The sequence below is a fragment of the Tachysurus fulvidraco genome, chromosome 12 (assembly GCF_022655615.1).
Source record: "Tachysurus fulvidraco isolate hzauxx_2018 chromosome 12, HZAU_PFXX_2.0, whole genome shotgun sequence".
Classification (NCBI taxonomy): domain Eukaryota; kingdom Metazoa; phylum Chordata; class Actinopteri; order Siluriformes; family Bagridae; genus Tachysurus; species Tachysurus fulvidraco.
In genome coordinates this window covers 4872080-4893320 of record NC_062529.1, presented here as the reverse complement: position 1 = coordinate 4893320, position 21241 = coordinate 4872080, and the positions used below count along the sequence as shown (strand labels likewise).

At 39.3% G+C, this 21241-nt stretch overlaps 1 protein-coding gene across 2 annotated transcripts in view; it reads right to left on the bottom strand.

Annotated features, from left to right (window-relative positions):
• The window catches only part of fut8a (fucosyltransferase 8a (alpha (1,6) fucosyltransferase)), a 33688-nt gene extending 24160 nt beyond the window's left edge, over positions 1-9528 (bottom strand). Inside the window, exons 1-2 of one of the 2 annotated variants that reach the window (XM_047821249.1) lie at positions 9197-9528; positions 2450-2884 (exon numbers count right to left, since the gene is read on the bottom strand). In XM_047821249.1, the coding sequence (XP_047677205.1) occupies positions 2450-2652 (203 nt within the window). In that variant the 5' untranslated portion in view covers positions 2653-2884; positions 9197-9528. The remainder of the gene's footprint in view (positions 1-2449; positions 2885-9196) is intronic. The other variant, XM_027159849.2, reaches the window with a different exon arrangement.
• Positions 9529-21241: the final 11713 nt, after the last annotated feature.

The following is a 21241-nucleotide window of genomic DNA, read 5'->3' as shown; positions in this document are numbered from 1 at the left end:
CTGTTAACAACTCTTCTGATGGTAGGGTTGAAAAATATGCCTTATATAAAAGCTGAAGAGCAATCTTGATAGTGTAATGTAGGGGTAATCAAAATATAGGAGATATGATAAATGTCCTGCAGTGTCTCAATCATACTGAGACTGTGGCACTATCTGAAAATTGCAGTACACGAGTGTAACCTAAGCAACCTGGAGAAAATCTGCCCAAGAAGAATGGGCTAAAATCACTTTGCACAAAGCTAGTACATATGTATCCCAAATGGTGTGACTATACATGTTAATTTAATCATTTAAATTGTATTGGTTTATTAAATATGATACACAAAGCAATTTGCAGATCAAATCACAAATTTGAGAGGAACATAATGTGAAAGTTAGATAGTTGAGGTGCCAAAGACTGTTCAATCTTTTATTTATTCTTTTTCTGCAATACTTTTGCCACATTAAATAAGTATGTAATAAAGTCACAAAACAAAAAAACAAAACAAAAAAAAAAAACAAAGTTTGACTTTGAGGCTGAACTTGTGTGTTACACTGCCAAGCTAACTGATGACATCCTTCCAGGACAGTCAGCTGAATTAACAATTTAAAAAAAAAGTGTTTAGTGTCCCTGCAACTTGTCCATGACTGACGTCTCTGTTTATCACTTGGGAATACCATGTCAGCAATCAAAAGCTATTTTCATGGCAAAATTTAATTACAAAAATACAAATATCATATAAATGCAATAAAAACAAAAATATAAACAGCAAGTCATATTATGCAATTTTTTATTTTAATTAACATACGATAAAAAAAAATCCAAAACCGCTTCAGGCATAATGTCATTAAATATGTCCTTAATTGAAGTAAGTTGATAAAAGAGCATTCTGCTTGTGTTAAGTCCAGGACAATCTAATAAAATATATTTGACAGATAAGGGAATCTTACAGAGCATACATAAAGTTGGGTCTTTTCACCTTTAAGCAAAAAAGCATGGGTAAATTTTTAACGTCCTTTTTAAGAGCTTCGGAATCTACAAACATTGTCGGTTTTCCTAACAGTCAAAAACTAATGGGTAACTAGCATAGATTAGCTGCGGTCGTTAACCAAAGACTAAAACAAACCAACGGAACAAGAAATATAATTTCCTAACATTCAATATCATTAAACACATTCTCACTTGTGTAATGTAATCCCTTGCTGTCTGGTTTTTAGATTACTTTTAGTTTTAACAACCAAACGCAGTCCGGCATCGTCGATGCATTTGAGGTAAAGGAGCACCGTACAAAGATGGCGCATTTTTAGGACCCCAAGGCGACATCTAGTGTTTTGATATCTATGGTGTGTGTTAAGCAAAAAAAGTCTTCGCCGGCGCATAATTGTGATGAAAAAATCAGATCTGGGCCAGATTTGAGTGTTCACACTACTCCTGAAGAAGTCTGACCTGGTCACTTGACCCCAAAAAAAATCGGATTTGGGCCACTTTTACCTGCAGTGTGAACAGGGCCTTTTACCTGCAGTGTGAACAGGGCCTAACTTTATCCTCGGCATCCTCTATTCTTGCACCAATTACCTTCATGTCCTCATTTAACACAACCATATATCTCCTGTTTTTCCTTCCTCTTGACATCTTACCTGGCAGCTCCATCTCCAACATCCTTCACACGGACAACTTGCATGTTTAAATTTGACACATTTTACACCGGATGCCCTTCCTGACGCAACCATCTCTATTTATCCGGGCTTAAGACCACTAGATTGTAATAGTCTAAAATGCTCACTGTAAAAGTCTAAAAAAATTATGATTTCACAATATCACAATATTATCACCACCACCACAATATCAATACTTGAGGAAAAAAAAAACATCTGGTGGTAAAACAGATTTCTTAATATAGGTCTATATTTTGTTTTACAGTCTCTTTGGATATACCTGAATACATAACAAAACATATTTGTTATTTTGTGTGAATTGTGTGGAAATCAAACCGAAACAAAAGGTTCAACCCTGGTCTGTTTTAGAGAAGCATGTCTATAATATGACATCACAAAAACCTCTGTAAATGAAGCATGTCTCAACACTGCCAGACAGACATCTTTGTACCTCTAATGAAATGACATGATGGAAAAGCCAGTGCATGTGTTAAAACAAGCCTTACACAGACCATTTTTATCTGTGCAGGTTGAGCCACACATTGTGTCATAGGGAATAGCATGCATAATTAATTAAAAATTTTCCTAGTATATCAAGTGAATATAACTTGAAATATGATATGGCAAAGAGCCTTTTCATGACAAACAGGACTTGCTGCATATTAGAGGCCATTACAAAAAGTCCCAGTAACAGCACAGAAAAAAGACACAAGTAAAGAAATGTAAAAAAGCCATAGACTGAACTTATCTAAAGCTGCTTTGAGACAATGTGAATTGTTAAAAGTGCTATACAATTTAAATTAAATTGACTGACCTGAGAGTCTCAGCCATGCGTCGCAGCTCCTCGTTCTGATGCTTGAGTCTCTCAAGCTTAGCTAGGATTTTGGAGAGCTCACGGCTGGGATGCTCAGTCTGTTCACTGTCACGTACCAGATGCCCACCAATATAGAACAGCAAGGTGCCCCATGCCAACAGCACAAGCATAATCCATCGCCATGATCCTGTCCACGTCCGCATGTCTCTCTCTATCTCCTCACAGTGTAGCGCACTTCTGCATCCTTACTACCCACTGCTACACCACCTTTATATGTAGTCAACAGTAGATATGGAAGACCGTGATGGTCATAGAAATTGAAAAGGCCTTGAGGTTGATGTTCTGGATTTTCCCAAATTGGAGAGAGGAGAAACTTAACTTTTCCACATGTCTAGCATTTGTAGGCTCTACAGATCAGGAACCACGCATCCAATCCTGTTCAAACAAAACAACATGTTAGAGGCAAGTTTAGAAGATATGCACTAATGCAGATATATACTCATGAAAAATTATGGGAGAAAAATAGTATCATAAATCCCACCTCACATTTTGCCCTTTCTGAAAAAGGCTATTTTGATGCTATTAACAACTCCCAGACACAAAATGATTACAAAATGCAGTGATCATTTTACCTTTTTAAAGTAATGTGTCCGGGGGAAAAAAAAGCGATGAGTCCAGTGATATAACTAATTAGTCTGAGCTCTGAAAACAGCCTTATTACATTATGATTAGCACAAATTACAGCACAACATTTTGCATATATATTCAAATAAAAGTTCAAGTGTTAAATCCCAAGCATAATTTAAAACTTGTCTTTTGTGTCCATGTTTTAGAACTCTCATCATCTGCGTCATTTTGATCATACTTTGTTTCAACGCTACCCACAGACGTAGACAATTCGAAAAATCTGGGTTATTTTGTTGATACTATGCATGTATGTAAATACACTGCTAAAAAAATAAAGGGAACACTTAAGCAACACATCCTAGATCTGAATGAATGAAATAGTCTTATATACTTTATTCTTTACATACTTGAATGTGCTGACAACAAAAATCACACAATCATCAACGAAAATCAAATTTATTAATCCACAGAGGTCTGGATTTGGAGTCACACTCAAAATTAAAGTGGAAAAACACACTACAGACTGATTCAACTTTGATGTAATGTCCTTAAAACAAGTCAAAATGAAGCTCAGTAGTGTGTGTGTGTGGCCTTCATGTGCCTGTATGACCTCCCTACAAGGCCTGGGCATGCTCCTGATGAGGTGGCGGATCCTGAGGGATCTCCTCCCAGATCTGGACAAAAGCATCTGCCAACTCCTGGACAGTCTGTGGTGCAATGTGGCGTTGGTGGATGGAGCAAGACATGATGTCCCAGATGTGCTCAATTGGACTCATGTCTGGGGAATGGGCGGGCCAGTCCATAACATCAATGCCTTCGTCTTGCAGGAACTGCTGACACACTCCAGCCACATGAGGTCTAGCATTGTCTTGCATTAGGAGGAACCCAGGGACAAATGCACCGGCATATGGTCTCACAACAGTCTGAGGGTCTCATTACAGTACCTAATGGCAGTCAGGCTACCTCTGGCGAGCACAGAGGGCTGTGCGGCCCTCCAAGAAATGCCACCCCACACCATTTTTTTTTTAGAATGGGGCATAGAAGCCTTTATTATCGCCACATATACATTACAGCACAGTGGAATTATTTTCTTCACATACCCCAACTAAGGAGGTTGGGGTCAGAGTGCAGGGGCAGCTATTATACAGCGCCCCTGGAGCAGGGAGGGTTGAGGGCCTTGCTCAAGGGCCCAGCAGTGGCAGCTTGATCCTCCAATAAACAACCCAGAGACTTAACCAGTTGAGCCACCACTGCCGCCATTACTGACCCACTGCCAAAACGGTCATGCTGGAGGACGTTGCAGGCAGCAGAACGTTCTCCACAGCGTCTCCAGACTCGGTCACGTCTGTTACATGTGCTCAGAGTGAACCTGCTTTCATCTGGAAAGAGCACAGGGTGCCAGTGGCAAATTTGTCAATCTTGGTGTTCTCTGGCAAATGCCAAACGTCCTGCCCGGTGTTGGGCTGTAAGCACAACCCCACAAGTGGACGTCAGGCCCTCATACCACCCTCATGGAGTCCGTTTCATCGTTCACAACCTTGAGGTATCCATTGAGAAGCAACTGTCCTTTTCCTTGCATATGTTGCAAATGACACACTCATATCGATTTCTTCTCTACAACATCAGATGGATTCTGCCATTTTTCTCTGCACAGACTTGTGACTGAACTACTGCAACTCACTGCTTGAGGGTCTGCCTATGAAAGCAATTCATTCTCCACAAATAATCCAAAATGCAGCTGAATGACTAGTTTTCAACCTGCCCTAAGCTCTCACACACCCCCATTGGTGCACTCTCTCCCCTGGCTTCCGGTAGCTGCACGCATCCGATTCAAAACACTGATGCTTGCCCACAAAGCCAAAACCAGCAACCTCTTACCTTAAAGCTCTTGTAACTCTTCACTATGCTCATTCTGATCTATTAGCCCTGCTCTACTGGTCCCACTATTGATCAGAGTATTTAGTAGGTATAGAGCAAGACTGTTGTTCTGTTCTCACACAGAGGTGGTGGAATGAACCTCCAATGTCCAAGGGAAAGAAAAAGAAAGAAAAAACCCACAAAGTTTTAGGTTGATGTTGTCCCAGGTCTGTAATCTAGTGAACCTGCACTTTTGTGCATTGCTCTGTAGAAGGGCATCTGCCAAATGATGTAAATGTACATTTAGTGCTACAAACCACACTGTGAAGATAGCCTTCCAATATGAAGCAAATGTAAAAATATGCAGTAGTTCCACCTCGTCATAACGACATGAGAATTTGAAGCCAACCGGCAGTTAAAGATTTATAAATTAAATGTGACTCCTGAGCCATTTGTCTTGCTATCTGGTAATTAAATAAGCACAACCTGAAATGCTTCCTAACCTGTCCTTCATCTATTTAAAAAAAAAATAAAAATAAAATAAAAATAATAATAATAATAATAATAATAATAATAATTAAAAACAATGAATCAATCAATACAATGAAACAAACAATGCTGCTTCATTCAAAAAGATAAACCAATTTTTTAGCACAGGTTTAGCAAGGTTTTTCTAATATAGAAATACAAGCGTCTCTGCCTATCACAGGTAACTCTGTACTGTTTATTGTTGATTACATTGATGACTACACTGAATACCCATCAACTGAATAACCATCCCTATCAATCAATGTTACCACTTGGGGGCTGAATAAAATACACTTTATGGCCAAAAAAAATTTATTAAAAAAAAAAAGTTATCACTTTATTGGACCACCTTTTGCTCTGATTATGGCATACATTCCCTGTGGAACTGTTTAAATAAACTTATTCAGGGTCACGATGTTTAGTTCATCCAAATTTGCATTCATTTCTTTCCTTGTATTGATGATGTGAGAGTAAGACCGCTGTAAAGCCATGTATGAAAATGATGTCTTGTGCTCCCTGAAACTCTCACAATTAAAGCCTGATGAATCCTGGCATTCCATCTTGGCATTGTCATCCCTCTAATGTCTGTGCCATTAGAGAAGAAAAATCCATTGATGGGAAAACTTTGTCATTCAGAAAATTCAGGTAGACAGCTGACCTCATTTTTTGGGAACCTGATGTTGATGTACCTAGACCTGACCAACTGAAGCAACCCCTGAACATAACACAGGCTCGCAGGCTTGTACAGTAGGCATTAGGCATGACACAACATCATTTCATACGTCTCTCTTCGAACCCTGATGCACCCATCACTCTGGAAGATTACCTTTTTCTACTGTTCTATTGTCCAAGATGTATGCTCTGAAGTAAACTGAAGCCTTTTATTCCAGTTAGCTTCACTTATAAGTGGTTTCTGGGACAGTTCCTAACCCAATTTTTGGTACTTTTCTGCAATCTCTTTGAATGATTTTAGTCTTTGGTCGCAGGACATCATTAGTTTCTCACACTGCTCTGGTGTGATCTTGCTCAATTCTTTTTCCAGACTCTTCTACAGTTCAGTAACAGTAATGATTTCCAATCAGAATTTGATCAGATCAATGGGCTGACCATTTTATTTATTATCATAATTATTATCATATCATTATATATATAACATTATTCAATGTTGTTAGTTTTCAAGAAACTGCTTTAACCATGTTGTAGTGGGACAGTGGACCTGTGTTGCATGAAAACTGCAGAAAGATTGGGAGTTACTCACAGGGAAGGGACTACATGTTGCCAAAGGAGGTTCTGATAAAATTCACACTGCCATGTAGCTGCGTAAGAGGCATTTATGGCATTTGGCAGACACCCTTAACCAGATCAAAAAGGACAAACCCCTGCTGCAGAAGTCAGAAAGGACAAACCCCTCCTAGTCACTTCCTTTTAACAAAATCAACCCACAAACAAAAAACAGTGTAGGTTTATTTACAGAGCATTTAAGTATTCAGCTTACACTGATTAACGTTTTGTACAAAACACATAGTAAAAGTAGAGCACAGTGTGGCAAATCTTGCACAAAGTGGCTTGTGGAAAAGGTGGCATCCTATTGCAGCACCACATTCACATGTTGTAAACTGCCAACTTGCCATCATTACTACAATCAAGCAGCCAACATCTAAGTGCATAAAAAATTGTGCAGCTTTCTAACCAAGTGTCTCACATCCTGTGATGTGAGTCCGGCCACATAATAACTTTCTTTGCACAGCTGATGGACATTTGCACAAACTGTAGCATTTCTCTGGAAAATTTTTGTACTCTGTAAATGGCTTGGGCCATTCAGTATTAGAAAACTAGGTTAAATAAACCAACTTAAAACACATCTCTTACAAGAACAGACAATATTCAAGAGACCTTTTCATTTGATTCAAACGAACAAATGCTTTTTGATGATATAGACACTCATCCTCCCAAGAGGGATGCAAAAGTCAGCACAACACCTACTTCAGAGACATGATCTTTAATGTCCACTGTTGCTCTACAAATGTGTCTCTGCTAATCATGACCCCATTCCAAAATACAGAGAGATACAAGCTGATAAGTTGTTGTTTAGATCAGGGGTTCCCAACCTTTTTTGTGCCAGGGACCGGCTTATTCATAAAAAAATTCCAGGGACCAGTTGTCAATATTAATGCCTCAATTTCAAGATGCATCGTTTGGAACATATCACTGTGTAAAACAGTAACAGCCTATCATTTAATTGCATATAATGAACATGGTGGCAACAAACTTGTAGGAATATACCAATCTTTTTAAACTTTCAGACCGGTTCACAAAATGCTTCCCCTTTCTCCCATACAATTAGGTCTACTTCAAAAGCAACTTACGCAGCACTCACTCACTAGCAGGTGGCAGTAATGGCAAATTGTATGAAAATGGCAATCCATTTCACCTGTCAAATCTCTCCAGAACCACTAAAGACAATCGCTTCAACAGCAACTTAGTGTTTTCACTCACCAACAGGTGACAACAAAGGATAATTGTATGAAAATAGGAGCCAGTTTCAACAGTCAGACAGTTTTAGGATATAATATCAAACACACAGTGATTTCAGCCAATAAGTTTTAAAAGTATAAAATTAGAGATTAAGCTTTAACCTTTAACAAAAAATACCAGACTGATGTTGAGGATATCAAAACTTGCCGCTGAGCGTCCAACTCACGTTTTTTTCGAAAAACTCCTCCGTTTTGTCTTTGAGAGTTGGGTGTTTGGTGGTTAAGTGCCGCTGACGTTTTGACGGCTTCATTGCCGTTTTTCACCACAAATAACACACAACGGATTTGGCGCCACGGAATCGCTTGTTGTCGTAAATCCGATACCTAATGTATGAGGTATCGTATTTACGATTGAAGCTTGACTTTTTTCTCTCTCGCTATTTTCGAGTTGGTCATCTACTTTCCTTTTACCAGAACTGCCCGCAATGAAATTAGCCATTGAAGTTGGCTGACGCCCGCTCATCTCTCCACATACTTCGGTCACTTCAGGTGCTCCGCGCTTTTTTTGCAGTCCGTTCAGATACGACACGTTGCTAAGCAATCGCAAGGCGCTCAAAGAAACACATTTTAATTTATTTATTGTTTATGTTTTGGATTAAATAACATGACATGTAATAGCACTTAAAAAAAGACAATTATTCTTATTATAAAAAAAAATTCTTGGGATATTTCAAGGCCCGGTACTAACTTGTCCACGGACCGGCACCGGTCCGGGGACCGGGGGTTGGGAATCACTGGTTTAGATGATGATGTTATTTTACATATTAATAACTGCAACAACAGATTTAGTGTTTTATCTTCCATTGGTTGGGCCACTAATTCTAGCCTAATTATATTCATATTCGTTTGAGTCCAATTATTAGTAATAAAATTCATGTCCATCGGCTCTAAGGGCAGTTGACATATAAATGAGGCACCTAATACAGGTGGGTTTACTGTACCCTTTGCACGCTGTTTGGTCATTCATAGGAGTTTTGCAGCGTTAGTAAGGGTTTAAGTATGCTTAGTGTTGTTGTTTTTTATTAAGAAACATATAGAAAGCATTTCCGGAGGTGCCGCAAGCGAGCTGAAAGGTTTCTCACTGTACATGACGGTAGATGTCGAAATAACAAGCAACAGGCCGGTGAAACACTGTCTGACCAAAACAGTATCTAGTCCTCTAGTGCTTTGTGTGGCTTTTTTACAATAAAACAAGGCTTACCTTAATTACAGTGCTTATAGTAGTAATGTGCCTGTGATTTGGGCGGAAACAGGAACTGAGGCCACAGCTGAGAAAACGGAGACAGGAAGAACGCGCTACAACATGACCAACAATCGCTTCTGTGGCCGTCGACGAGACTCCAGCTGTCACAGTTCCACACTACACATTCGCGGGATACAAAAAAATTAAAAACATTAAGCTTCATTCAAAATAAATACGGTGGGTTCAGGTTGCTCGACTGTATACCTTTGTCTTCACCTAATACGCACCCCTGCCCTATTCAATGGTGCGCATGCGCATATATTTGCATACGGACTACGTATCACGCCTGATTTGCACCGCACATGTGTGTCCCGCGCTCGCGCTCGGGTTGGGCCGCACAGAACGACATCTGTTTCGTCACGGGATTCGACAACTATCCATGCGTCACAGCTATACGTGCAGAACACGTCATGCTTCGCGTCATGTATATTATTAATATTTATAACCGCTGCCGACTCATTTGCATATGTTAAGGACCCTTATACCGTAACACGTGCAAAACGTTTACCTGTACAAGAAAAAAATATATATTATTAGATATATAATACTTGGAGATACTTCATCAAATCTAATACTGTTCAAACTTTTTTTCCACATTTTTGCACTGTGATATGTTGTTTTCTCATTATAATGCCGTTATTCATGAGTGCTTTAATCTAATTGCATATGATATTTATCAACACTTGAGTGACACTGAAACTGCATGGAATCCTTAAAATAAAGTTTGTTTCATCATAAGTATACTTGTTTGAATTCAGTTGAATTTCCCATTGTCTCAAATCAGCTTTACAGAATTATGGAAACAGAAAAGAGAGAAAAATAAATATCTAATAATAATAATAATAATAATAATAATAATAATAATAATAATAAGAAGAAGAAGAAGAAGAAGAAGAAGAAGAAGAAGAAGAAGAAATAAGCATCAAAATAAATAGTCTTTGAGAATGCTTTGTCTTTCTAGTTGCAATTTCTTTACATTTCTATCACATATTTATGAAGAAACTTATGAATAAAGTTTAGTTAAAATGTTTAGGTTGATGATAGCTTTTTTAATACTTCTCTCCCTGTACTGGCAGACCTCTTTGGTCACCACCAGTATGGCCTGCAGATTATTTTCTGTTGCATCTGTTTTTTGCATAACTTTGAATGCATAAACAACAACAACAACAACAACAACAACATTAAAAACATTAGCTTGATAATAATGAACTTTAATGCTGTTTGTTTTCTTATTAAACAGTACTCAGAAACTAAAAAAATGCTAAAAGCTAAAATTGGGGGGAAAACCCTCATGGAGAAGAAACCCTACTGTGCAAGGTTCTATCTGTTTATTTTTCAACAGCAATAACAACAATAACAATAATAATAATTACGTAAAAAGAATTTCTGATTCTGATTCTGAATGAGCTTATAAAGCAAAAATGAACCCAACAAGCACAGCTCACTTTTCTTCAGAAAATGTACATGTTAATAATAATAATAATAATAATAATAATAATAATAATAATAATAATAATAATATAAAAAGATTATCAAGCAAAATGGCTTTCTCAAGACAAGTTAATGAGATCTTGAAATCCAAACCTTTAAAATGGCGAGCAGTAAAATGCACTTCCTCTTCAGTGAATCAAATATCAAATTAAAGTTTGCAACAGTGGTATAACAAATAAAAAATAACGCCGACTTGTCCTGAACAGGTGTTCCGGAGACTTCCGGTCCCCTGTTTCCCCTTTATATATAGATTTTGTTCAGACAATCTGAAGTTATTCACAGTCACAAATAAACTATGTTGTACGGCACAAAACGCAGTCTGTGTTGTTGAGAAATTTGTCTATAAGAATTTGTTGCCTTCAACACGTTTCACTCATATTTCTGGAATCCAGAGAAACCTGTTCCACCTGTATACATTACACTATGAGGATTAATAATGCACTAATGTGATACTGGTGATGTATTTGAATGGCCTTCATTTTGAAAAACAGGCTTCAGCTATAGAACAGTCTCTAAATCTAAAATTAAAGAGGGAACATAACTTCCTGGAATCCAGAGAAACCTGTTCCACCTGTGTATATTCTGTGATGCTGGTGATGTATTTACATTACATTCATTATATATAACAAGTTTCAGTTATAGAACAGTCTCTAAATATTAAATTACAGAGGCAACAGTATTTTCTGAAAGCCAGAGAAATCTGTTCCTCCTGTATTACAGTTTGGGGGTCCATAATGCACCTGGACCTCTCAGTCTTCAGCTTCCACAGACAACAGACAAACTACAAACAAACAACATGTTAAATTGAGAAATTGAATTACATTTAATGAAATAATATTTATACAACTATTCAAACATATCCAATAAATAAATTAACCAAAATGCAAAATAAACCCCAGAATATTCAAACATAAATATCAATAACATAAATAAACACAAAAACTAAATATAACTAGATTTGTAAAGTTTGTCGCGACAAACTTTGATGTTGGCTTTGACGGTGCATTTTGGAGGCGAGTGGACAGAAAGATTGTGAAAGCTACTGGACCGCTAGGGTGCCAATACTTTTGGAGGTGAGCGGACATGAGCATGTGACGTGATCCGAATACCCGTGAGGTAGTTCCCCTCATTGTGCTGAGTGTTTTGATAAGTCACATGTCCATGTTGTGCAAATTTTTAATTTTCACGTGATGTTATGTGACATCATCACACATACCTATAATACCCGTGGGGCACTTCCCCTCATTGTGCTGAGTGTTTTGATATGTCACATGTCCATGTTGTGCAAATTTTTAATTTTCACGTGACGTCACGTGACATCATGTGACGTGACCATAATACCCGTAGGGCAGTTCCCCTCATTGTGCTGAGTGTTTTGATAAGTCACATGTCCATGTTGTGCAAATATTTAATTTTCACGTGATGTTATGTGACATCATCACACATACCTATAATACCCGTGGGGCACTTCCCCTCATTGTGCTGAGTGTTTTGATATGTCACATGTCCATGTTGTGCAAATTTTTAATTTTCACGTGACGTCATAATACCCGTGAGGCAGTTCCCCTCATTGTGCTGAGTGTTTTGATATGTCACATGTCCATGTTGTGCAAATTTTTGATTTCGCTGGTTTTGGGGGGCGGGGCTACACGTGACGTCTCGTGACGTGACCACAATACCCGTGGGGCAGTTCCCCTCATTGTGCTGAGTGTTTTGATATGTCACATGTCCATATTGTGCAACTTTTTGATTTCGCTTGTTTCGGGAGCGGGGCTACACCTGACGTCACGTGGTGTTGAGTGACGTCACCAGAATACCCGGTGGGGTGCCAATACTTTTGGCAAAAAGTGGCTACTGAGGGTTTGGACATTTCATGTCAATACTGCAGTCATTATGGGATTCTACTTATTATTATGCTGCATGGATCACAGAGAGAGAAGCCGAGCCTGAGCTCTGCGCACGCTGCTTGTGTGAGAGCTTAGAGGAATTTTTGGAATTCCCCATTCAAGTCTATGGGATGTTCAATTGTCGACTACGGGAAAACCGAAAATTCCGTCGGAACTCCGAAATAAAAATTTGGTCCGGAGTAAGGTCCTAAAGAACCTGGAAGTCTATGGGAAAAAAGGCCACTTTGAACTTCCGTACCGGGAATGCCGGAATTACGATCACTTATAAAAATAGGAGCAACAAACTTCAGACCAGGGTCTACGACATATCCGAATTTGGTGCATGTGGCTCAAAAGCCCTAGGCCGCATTTTTTTAAAATAGATTTTTGTCTAAGAATAATAATAATAATAACTTTTAAAAAAAAATGCGGCCTAGGGCTTTCGAGCCACCTCCGCTCACCTCCGAAAGTATTGGACAAACTTTGATGTTGGCTTTGACGGTGCAAGTATTCGCAAAGGACGGTGCATTTTGGAGGCGTGTGGACAGAAAGATTGTGAAAGCTACTGGACCGCTATGATGCCAATACTTTTGGAGGTGAGCGGACATGAGCATGTGACGTGATCCGAATACCCGTGAGGTAGTTCCCCTCATTGTGCTGAGTGTTTTGATATGTCACATGTCCATGTCGTGCAAATTTTTAATTTTCACGTGATGTCACGTGACACTACATGACGTCATGTGACGTGACTGTAATACCCGTGGGGCAGTTCCCCTCATTGTGCTGAGTATTTTGATATGTCACATGTCCATGTTGTGCAAATTTTTGATTTTCACGTGACCTCATGTGACGTCACGTGACATCACGTGACATGACCAGAATACCCGTGGGGCAGTTCCCCTCAATGTGCTGAGTGTTTTGATATGTCACATGTCCATGTTGTGCAAATTTTTGATTTTCACGTGACGTCACATGCCGTAACGTGACGTGACCAGAATACCCGTGGGGCAGTTGCCCTCATTGTGCTGAGTGTTTTGATATGTCACATGTCCATGTTGTGCAAATTTTTTATTTTCACATGCCGTAACGTGACGTGACCAGAATACCCGTGGGGCAGTTCCCCTCATTGTGCTGAGTGTTTTGATATGTCACATGTCCTTGTTGTGCAAATTTTTGATTTTCACGTGACCTCATGTGACGTCACGTGACATGACCAGAATACCCGTGGAGCAGTTCCCCTCATTGTGCTGAGTGTTTTGATATGTCACATGTCAAATTTTTGAAAATAGCCAGTGACTCAGCTGTCCGGACCTCCAGGGGAAGTTCGTTCCACCACCTTGGTGCCAGAACAGAGAAGAGTCTTGTAATATACTTGCCTCTTACCCTGAGAGATGGTGGAACCAGTCGAGCAGTACTGGTAGATCGGAGATTGCGGGGTGCAGTGCGAGGAATGATGAGGGCTTTGAGGTAAGAGGGAGCTGGTCCATTTTTGGCTTTGTAGGGCAGCATCAGTGTTTTGAATCGGATGCGTGCAGCTACCGGAATCCAGTGGAGGGATCGCAGCAGCGGGGTGGTATGCGAGAACTTTGGCAGGTTGAAAACAAGCCGGGCAGCTGCGTTTTGGATCATTTGCAGAGGACGGATTGCGTTCATAGGTAGACCTGCGAGCAGTGCATTGCAGTAATCCAGTCTAGAAATGACAAGAGACTGAACAAGTACCTGAGCAGTCTGTGTGGACAAAAATGGCAGAATCCTTCTAATGTTGTATAGAAGAAACCGACATGAGCGAGTCACATTAGCAACATGAGTGGAAAAGGACAGTTGATTGTCCATGGTTACCCCAAGGTTGCGAGATGTCACTCCCCTCCATGTTACCTGATATGAGAGTCCTTCCAGGTAGGAAGCAAACCATTCCCAAGCTGATCCGCAAATCCCAAGACTCTTGACGGTGGATAAGAGAGTCTTGTGGTTGACCGTATCAAATGCTGCTGAAAGGTCAAGGAGGATAAGGATGGATGACAGTTTGGCTGATCTACCAGCATGTAGCTTCTCAGAGACATCCAAAAGGGCTGTCTCTGTAGAGTGAGATGCTTTAAAGCCAGACAGGTTGGGGTCTTGGAGGTTGTTCTGTGAGAGATAAACAGACAGTTGATTATAGACAATGCGTTCAAGAATTTTTGAAAGAAATGAGAGAAGTGATACCGGTCTGTAGTTACTGATGTCTGATGGTTCCAGAGCAGGTTTCTTTAGGATGGGAATAACCCTTGCTCTCTTGAAAGTAGGAAATCTGCCAGACCTTCACTTCAGCCCTGACTGTACTCTGAGATGTAAGGAGAAGCATCTGAGGAGAACTTGACAAGAAGTGTTCGGCACATCTGAAAGCCAAGGAGCAGAACAGTAGGTTTTCTTGGGTTTAGTGAACATAGGGCAGAGGAAGTCCATAGTTGAGGAAAGAGATGAGAGGAAAGTATCTGTGGCTGAGTCCAAGGGTAGTGAGGAAAAAGACTCAGGATCAGGAAGGGAAGAAAGATTGCCAGAAGCTACAGATGAAGGGGAGACAGAGTGAAGGTTGCAGCTGGTAAGAGCGAGGGGGTGAGAGGTAGTTTTAGGTAGGATAGGTAGAGTGATGGTGAAGGATACCAGGTGATGATCAGAGACGTGCAGTGGGGTAGCAGTCACGTCTGTAGCTGGAGAAGGACGGGTGAAAACCAGGTCCAAGACTGCCTCCTTTGTGTGTGGGGATGTAGCTGTTGAGTGTGAGGGTGAATGAGTCAAGAAGAGACAGGAGGGAAGAAGAATGTAGCTTGTCAGAGGGGAGAAGTCACCAAGCACTGTAAGGGGGGAGCTATCGGAAGGGAAAGCACTAAGCAGGGAGTCCATTTCTTCCAGGAAGTCTCCTAGGGGACCAGGAGGCCGGTAGACAACAATGAAAACAAGGTTGATTGGAGAGGTAACTGAAATGGCATGGAATTCAAAAGAGGAGATGGTTAAATGAGAGAAGAGGAGAGGTGTAAAGCACCATTTCTTTGACAACAATAAACCTGTACCACCACCCCTGCCTGTTTCTCGTAGTGAGTGAGAGAAAGCATAGGCAGAGGATAAAGCAGCTGGTGTAGCAGTGTTCTGTGGGGATATCCAGGTTTCTGTTAGCGCTAGGAAATCAAATTAGTAATGGGAAGTTAAAGCAGAGATAAAATCAGCTTTCTTTACAGCAGACTGACAATTCCAGAGCCCACATACCACCACTGTTTGAGACTTACACAACAGAGGAGGGTAGATGAGGTTACTGGGATTGTGACCTCTGCTCTATGGATGAGAGTGTTTGCGAGAGTAGGCCTTGAGTACAGAGATGGGTTTAAGGCACATATTTGTAGTCAAACAAGAGTGAGAATTAAGGTATGGTAGAATATATCAAAACAGTACTAGACACTAGACAACTAATGTTAGAGAGAGAGATACTGACAAACCGCTACAGATTTCGCTTGTTTTGGGGGCGGGGCTATACGTGACGTCATGTGACGTGACCATAATACCCGTGGGGTAGTTCCCCTCATTGTGCTGAGTGTTTTGATATGTCACATGTCCATGTTGTGCAAATTTTTGATTTTCACGTAACCAGAATACCCATGGGGCAGTTCCCCTCATTGTGCTGAATGTTTTGATATGTCACATGTCCATGTTGTGCAAATGTTTGATTTATATAATAATAAGCTTATAACGGAAATCAGAATGTTGGCTTCTACAAAGCCAACATAATAATAATAATAAGCTTATAACGGAAATCAGAATGTTGGCTTCTACAAAGCCAACATAATAATAATAAAAGTTTTCCTCTGCTGATGGGTTGCCAACACCTGACTAGTGGTACCAAGTGTCACATCCATTACAGGCAATATGAATGTTTCATGAAATGTTTCAAATCATCAGTAAAATAACAAAAAATATTTTTATGACTCAAAATCAACATTATAAAAGACTTCTCTGTTACACTTTTAGCAATAAAAACATAGGGCAGTGAAAAAACCCATACAATAATTGTTGGGGGAAGAGAGGGGAGGAGAGCGGCGGGGGAAGAGAGGGGAGGGGCCTGAAACAGGACGTGACAATTGGACGTGTCTGGTCCTCGGTGCGCAAACCGTGTATTTTTGAAAGCACTATGAAACGGTGAGTGTAAATAGTCGAATCAAGTGCGTCGATTTGGGTAGGGACGGTAGGGACATGTCTCTACCAATATCCAGGGAACACTCAATTGTCCCTAGCAATAATTTGACTAAGCCTATATATATATATATATATTTATACATAACTACTGATATCCGTCTGTGTCTTGTGTTTTTTTTTTTTACTTATTTCATTTAACATTTATTCAGGAATCATTAAATAAGATGAAAAATATTTTACAACGGCGTTCTGTAAAAAATAGCGCAACTTGTGGAACACAAACGGTTAACAGATCTACCCCCTACAATGAACCCTCTGTAACTCACCTCTCTAAAAGGATTGGCCTTTGCCGTTTTTGAGTCCTGCCTCTCTAACCCACGTTGCTGTTTGATTGGCTTGTGTTGAGGTCGGCTGCAGCTACACGTAGATTCCGTTGTATGAAGCAATATGCAACGTGATTATGCAGGCTACCGGTATGCGAGTAAGAAAGTATTCTTATAACAACAGTTTTATGCACAAAATACGGGGCCTGTTGTGTCACACATTGATTCAGGGGCAGTGATTTTCACAGTACATTACAATCCCATATTAACCGGATGAGTTGCAAATTTAAACATTAGTGTGTATGAATTTGTGTATATCTGTAACAGTCACCTAAATAGTGGAATATCAGACAGACAATCAAAATCACTCAGACCACTGTGTCCAACCAGGTGGACAGAGCGAGGAAAAGCAATCAAAGCAGTGCTGCCTCAGTATGAGAGTGTTTAGCAAGCTTGGAGGAGATGGCATCAAATGGATCTAACACAGGTGTGAGGGCAAATGGACTGTGGGAGAGGTTTGAAAAGGGTAAAACTGTGCTTGGACTCTTTCTGGCATTAGAAGTAATTGAGGAATTGGAGTGTCTGAACAAGTCTCTGCAAAAACGGACTGAAACTGTTGCAGGAATGAGAAGTGCAATAGACTGCATCAAGTCCACTTTACAAGCCAAAAGAAATGAGGAATGTTTTCAGGAGGTTTTTATTAAAGCAACCTGCAATGGTTGACTCCCTTGGAATTACATCCATTTAGATTCCTCACCAAAGCCATCCACCAAGGCAATACACTGGTGGGGCAAGCCAGCACACTGTCATGTCACTGGTGGTGCATTACAGAACAGAGTTCAGTCAGAACCACTTCGTAAATGAAGGTTAGCGAGCATACAGTTAGTGTTGGCGGGATGGTTCTGTTCTGGGAGAATTTTCCCACGCGCCTGTCCGTGCGCATGCATGGATGGGGCGGGGAGGCAGCACTGGGGAATGAATAGACCTGTTTTTGACCTGTGTAACCTTAATAAATGTTATGGCACAAAAGAAATACTATTTTAATTATTGTTCAAGTGATAAAAGCGATAAGCTTTTATACTTTTGTGAAAATGCGAGTCTGCAGACCAATCCAATGTCAAAATCAAATTTACGCCCTTGAGTCAGAAATCTTTAATATACAGAAATCTTTCTGACAATAAATGATTATCCTAAAACCGATGTTACTTTAATGTTAATAAGTTAACAGTGTAAAAGTGACGTTTCATGCTAGTTTTTTCCCTCATTTTCTGTCTGTTCACAGTAACATGAGCTATTTCTGTCAGGTCACATTTAATAACGCTAGCCAGTGTTATATGTTCCCAGTTACAACGTTTGTATTTCACTGGCATAAGTTTTTTTTTCATTGGTTCATATAAGTGTGTGTAAGTTATGCATGTTCGTTACCATGCTTGTTGATAACGCTAGCGTATGTCTCTGGTGTATTAAAACTTAATACAGAACTTAAACTGTTTAAAAGATGTAGTCATTAGCAGATGTTCATTAACATTTTACAGTGAAAGTGATTTGCTAATCTAAAAGTTTTCTTATGCTCTATTTTCACAGGTTCTTTTGAAGATACAGTGGAAGTTTTGTGAATTTATATGTGAAAAACGAGGTTACCTATTAAAACATTATAGTTAATTACCATCAGGGCTAAGCTAGCATCAGAAGCCAGCGCATGCAGGAGTGTGTGCATGTGCTCTTTTCCCTTTATTTTTATCCAGTTTAATGCTTTATTGTTAAATAATGTATTTTCTTCTAAATACTGTATTGTTAACATTGTGAACTTGAGTACATTGCAGTGTTACCTGTTTTTTGTCAACAATAAAAAAAAAATTAAATGGTGTTATTGTTTAATTTCTTATTAAATTAATACATAGTAGTATAAGTTAGATTATAAGACATTTCTTAAATATAATATTTATTTCTACTTAAAATCATTTGTTTAACTTAATAGTTATTCACATTAGTAATGTGAACTAATGAATTTCAGTGAAGACTACTAATGTAAAGTTGATTTGTCTATCACATGACTTGAGATTCTATGTTCAAACAACTTAACTTGTTTAGTTTTATCCTGTGTAAAAACTAAAATGGTTTCATGCAACAGGTTTCCTCGAAATTTTCTAGTAATGTCAAGTAATTCGGGTTAAGAGTGTGGTATCTTAAGTATACCTTGTGAACCAGAGTTAATGTATCCAATGAAAGAGACTTTTGTGCGTCACTCTGGATAAGGGGGTCTGCCAAATGCTGTAAATGTAAATGTAAACATGGGTTGATATTTTCCCCACAGAACTGACACAAATTACTCAAATCCTCTAAGAAAATGTGTAGGGATTAATATGATTTAGAAACTGAATTAATTATACATTAATCAGCTTTAACATTAAAGCCATTGACTGTTGATTTGAATAACATTGATTATCTCATTACAGTGTCACCTGTAAAGGGGTGAGATATATTAGACAGGAAGTAAGTTGTCAGATCTTAAAGTGTGTTGATCTTCTGAGACCCTCTATGATATTTCAAATTTAGAGACTTCTATAGCTGAAACTGTCAGGAATTGGCTTGAACCTTTCCTGTTTGGACACTGTTACCTGTAGGGGGACATTGTTGCTTTTGTGTCTGTGTCATGTGCTTTTGTTTGTTTTTTTTGTATCACGTGTGTTAGCCCCGCCCTTTCCTTATCCGTTCCGCCTCTGCACACCTGTTCCTTGTGTTTCAATTATTGTCACCCCTATTTATACCAGTTGTCTTACGTCTACCTTGAGTCCTTGTCTTTTGGGTTGTTGTTTTTGGTTTTCTGTCTCCCAGTGTTTCTTACCCTTTGTTATTTTTCCCTTAATAAACACCCTTTTATGTTATCCCTGCATTTGGGTCTGTACTTTTATCTGTTGAAACATCTGCCTTGCTTGACAGAATATTGTTTATATGCAAATGATGGGTTGCTGTGGAAAAGTGGCAAAATTTTGGGCATGTGAAGAAATGTATGCAGTCTGTTGTCAGCGAAGTAGAAAACTGGGCAAATGAATGAGGTTTCTGCATCTCTGTAGCAAAAACTCAAGTGATCTGTTTTGAAAGAAGAAAATCCAACCCAATGTTGAACATTAAAATGTACAGATAAAAACCAAGCCTGAACAAGCCTCAGTAGTCAGGTTTCTGGGAATGTGGATGGATTCATAATCAAGTTTCAGAGTGCATATCAAGAAAGTTATAGACAAATGCAAATAAAATGGATGAGATGTTTCTCACAAGTTGAATGGGGAGCTTGCCTTCTGAATGTAATGTGCATTTATAAGAACACCTACAGATTATGGGAGTATGGTGAACAATTCTGTAGCTAAAACCCAACTTTTAAAGGTGGATGCACTGCAATCACAAGCACTGGGAATATGTTGTGGAGCAATAGGATCATCTCCTATAAATGCAATACAGGTCAAAATGGGTGAAGTTAAGATGAAGTAGTGGATTCATTTAAAAGGGCACTTGGACAAGCATCCTGTTAAAACAGCGGTGTCCAATCTTATCCACAAAGGGCTGGTGTGGGTGCAGGTTTTCATTCCAACCAAGCAGAAGCCAAACCTGCTTTATGTAATATAGGAGGAGGGAGACCTTCTGGCTCTGAATAACTCACAAATTGACAGTAAAATATATTTAAGTAAAAATGAAGTGAAAGGGAAAAAGAAACAAGTGACAGAAGGAGTGGGGCATTGGAATAAAAGAAAGACACTTTTAAAATTAAGCCTTGAAAGAAATACGTCTGGCTTCAGCAAAGAGGATGTTATAATTTCAAGAATGTGCATTGGATATTGATTACTAAATCAGTGTCTGTACAGAATAGAAACAATAGATACCATGAAACTGGTCATTGTGACAGGAAAAAACAGTAGAAACACTCATTAAATGTGTTGAATATAAAAGAGCAAGGTTTCATTTAACACAATCCTCAGGGTCGCTACGAATAAATAATTTGTCTCTTTAGGTTCTGTTAGAAAATGGTCCAAAGCAGGCAAGAATTCCTCGTTATTTAAAGAAATAAGATTAACTGAATTTTTACCCCTTCCTCGCCTCGCATGTTGTTTCCCAACCGCCTCTTACATTCCAATCCAGTAGGTGGCGGA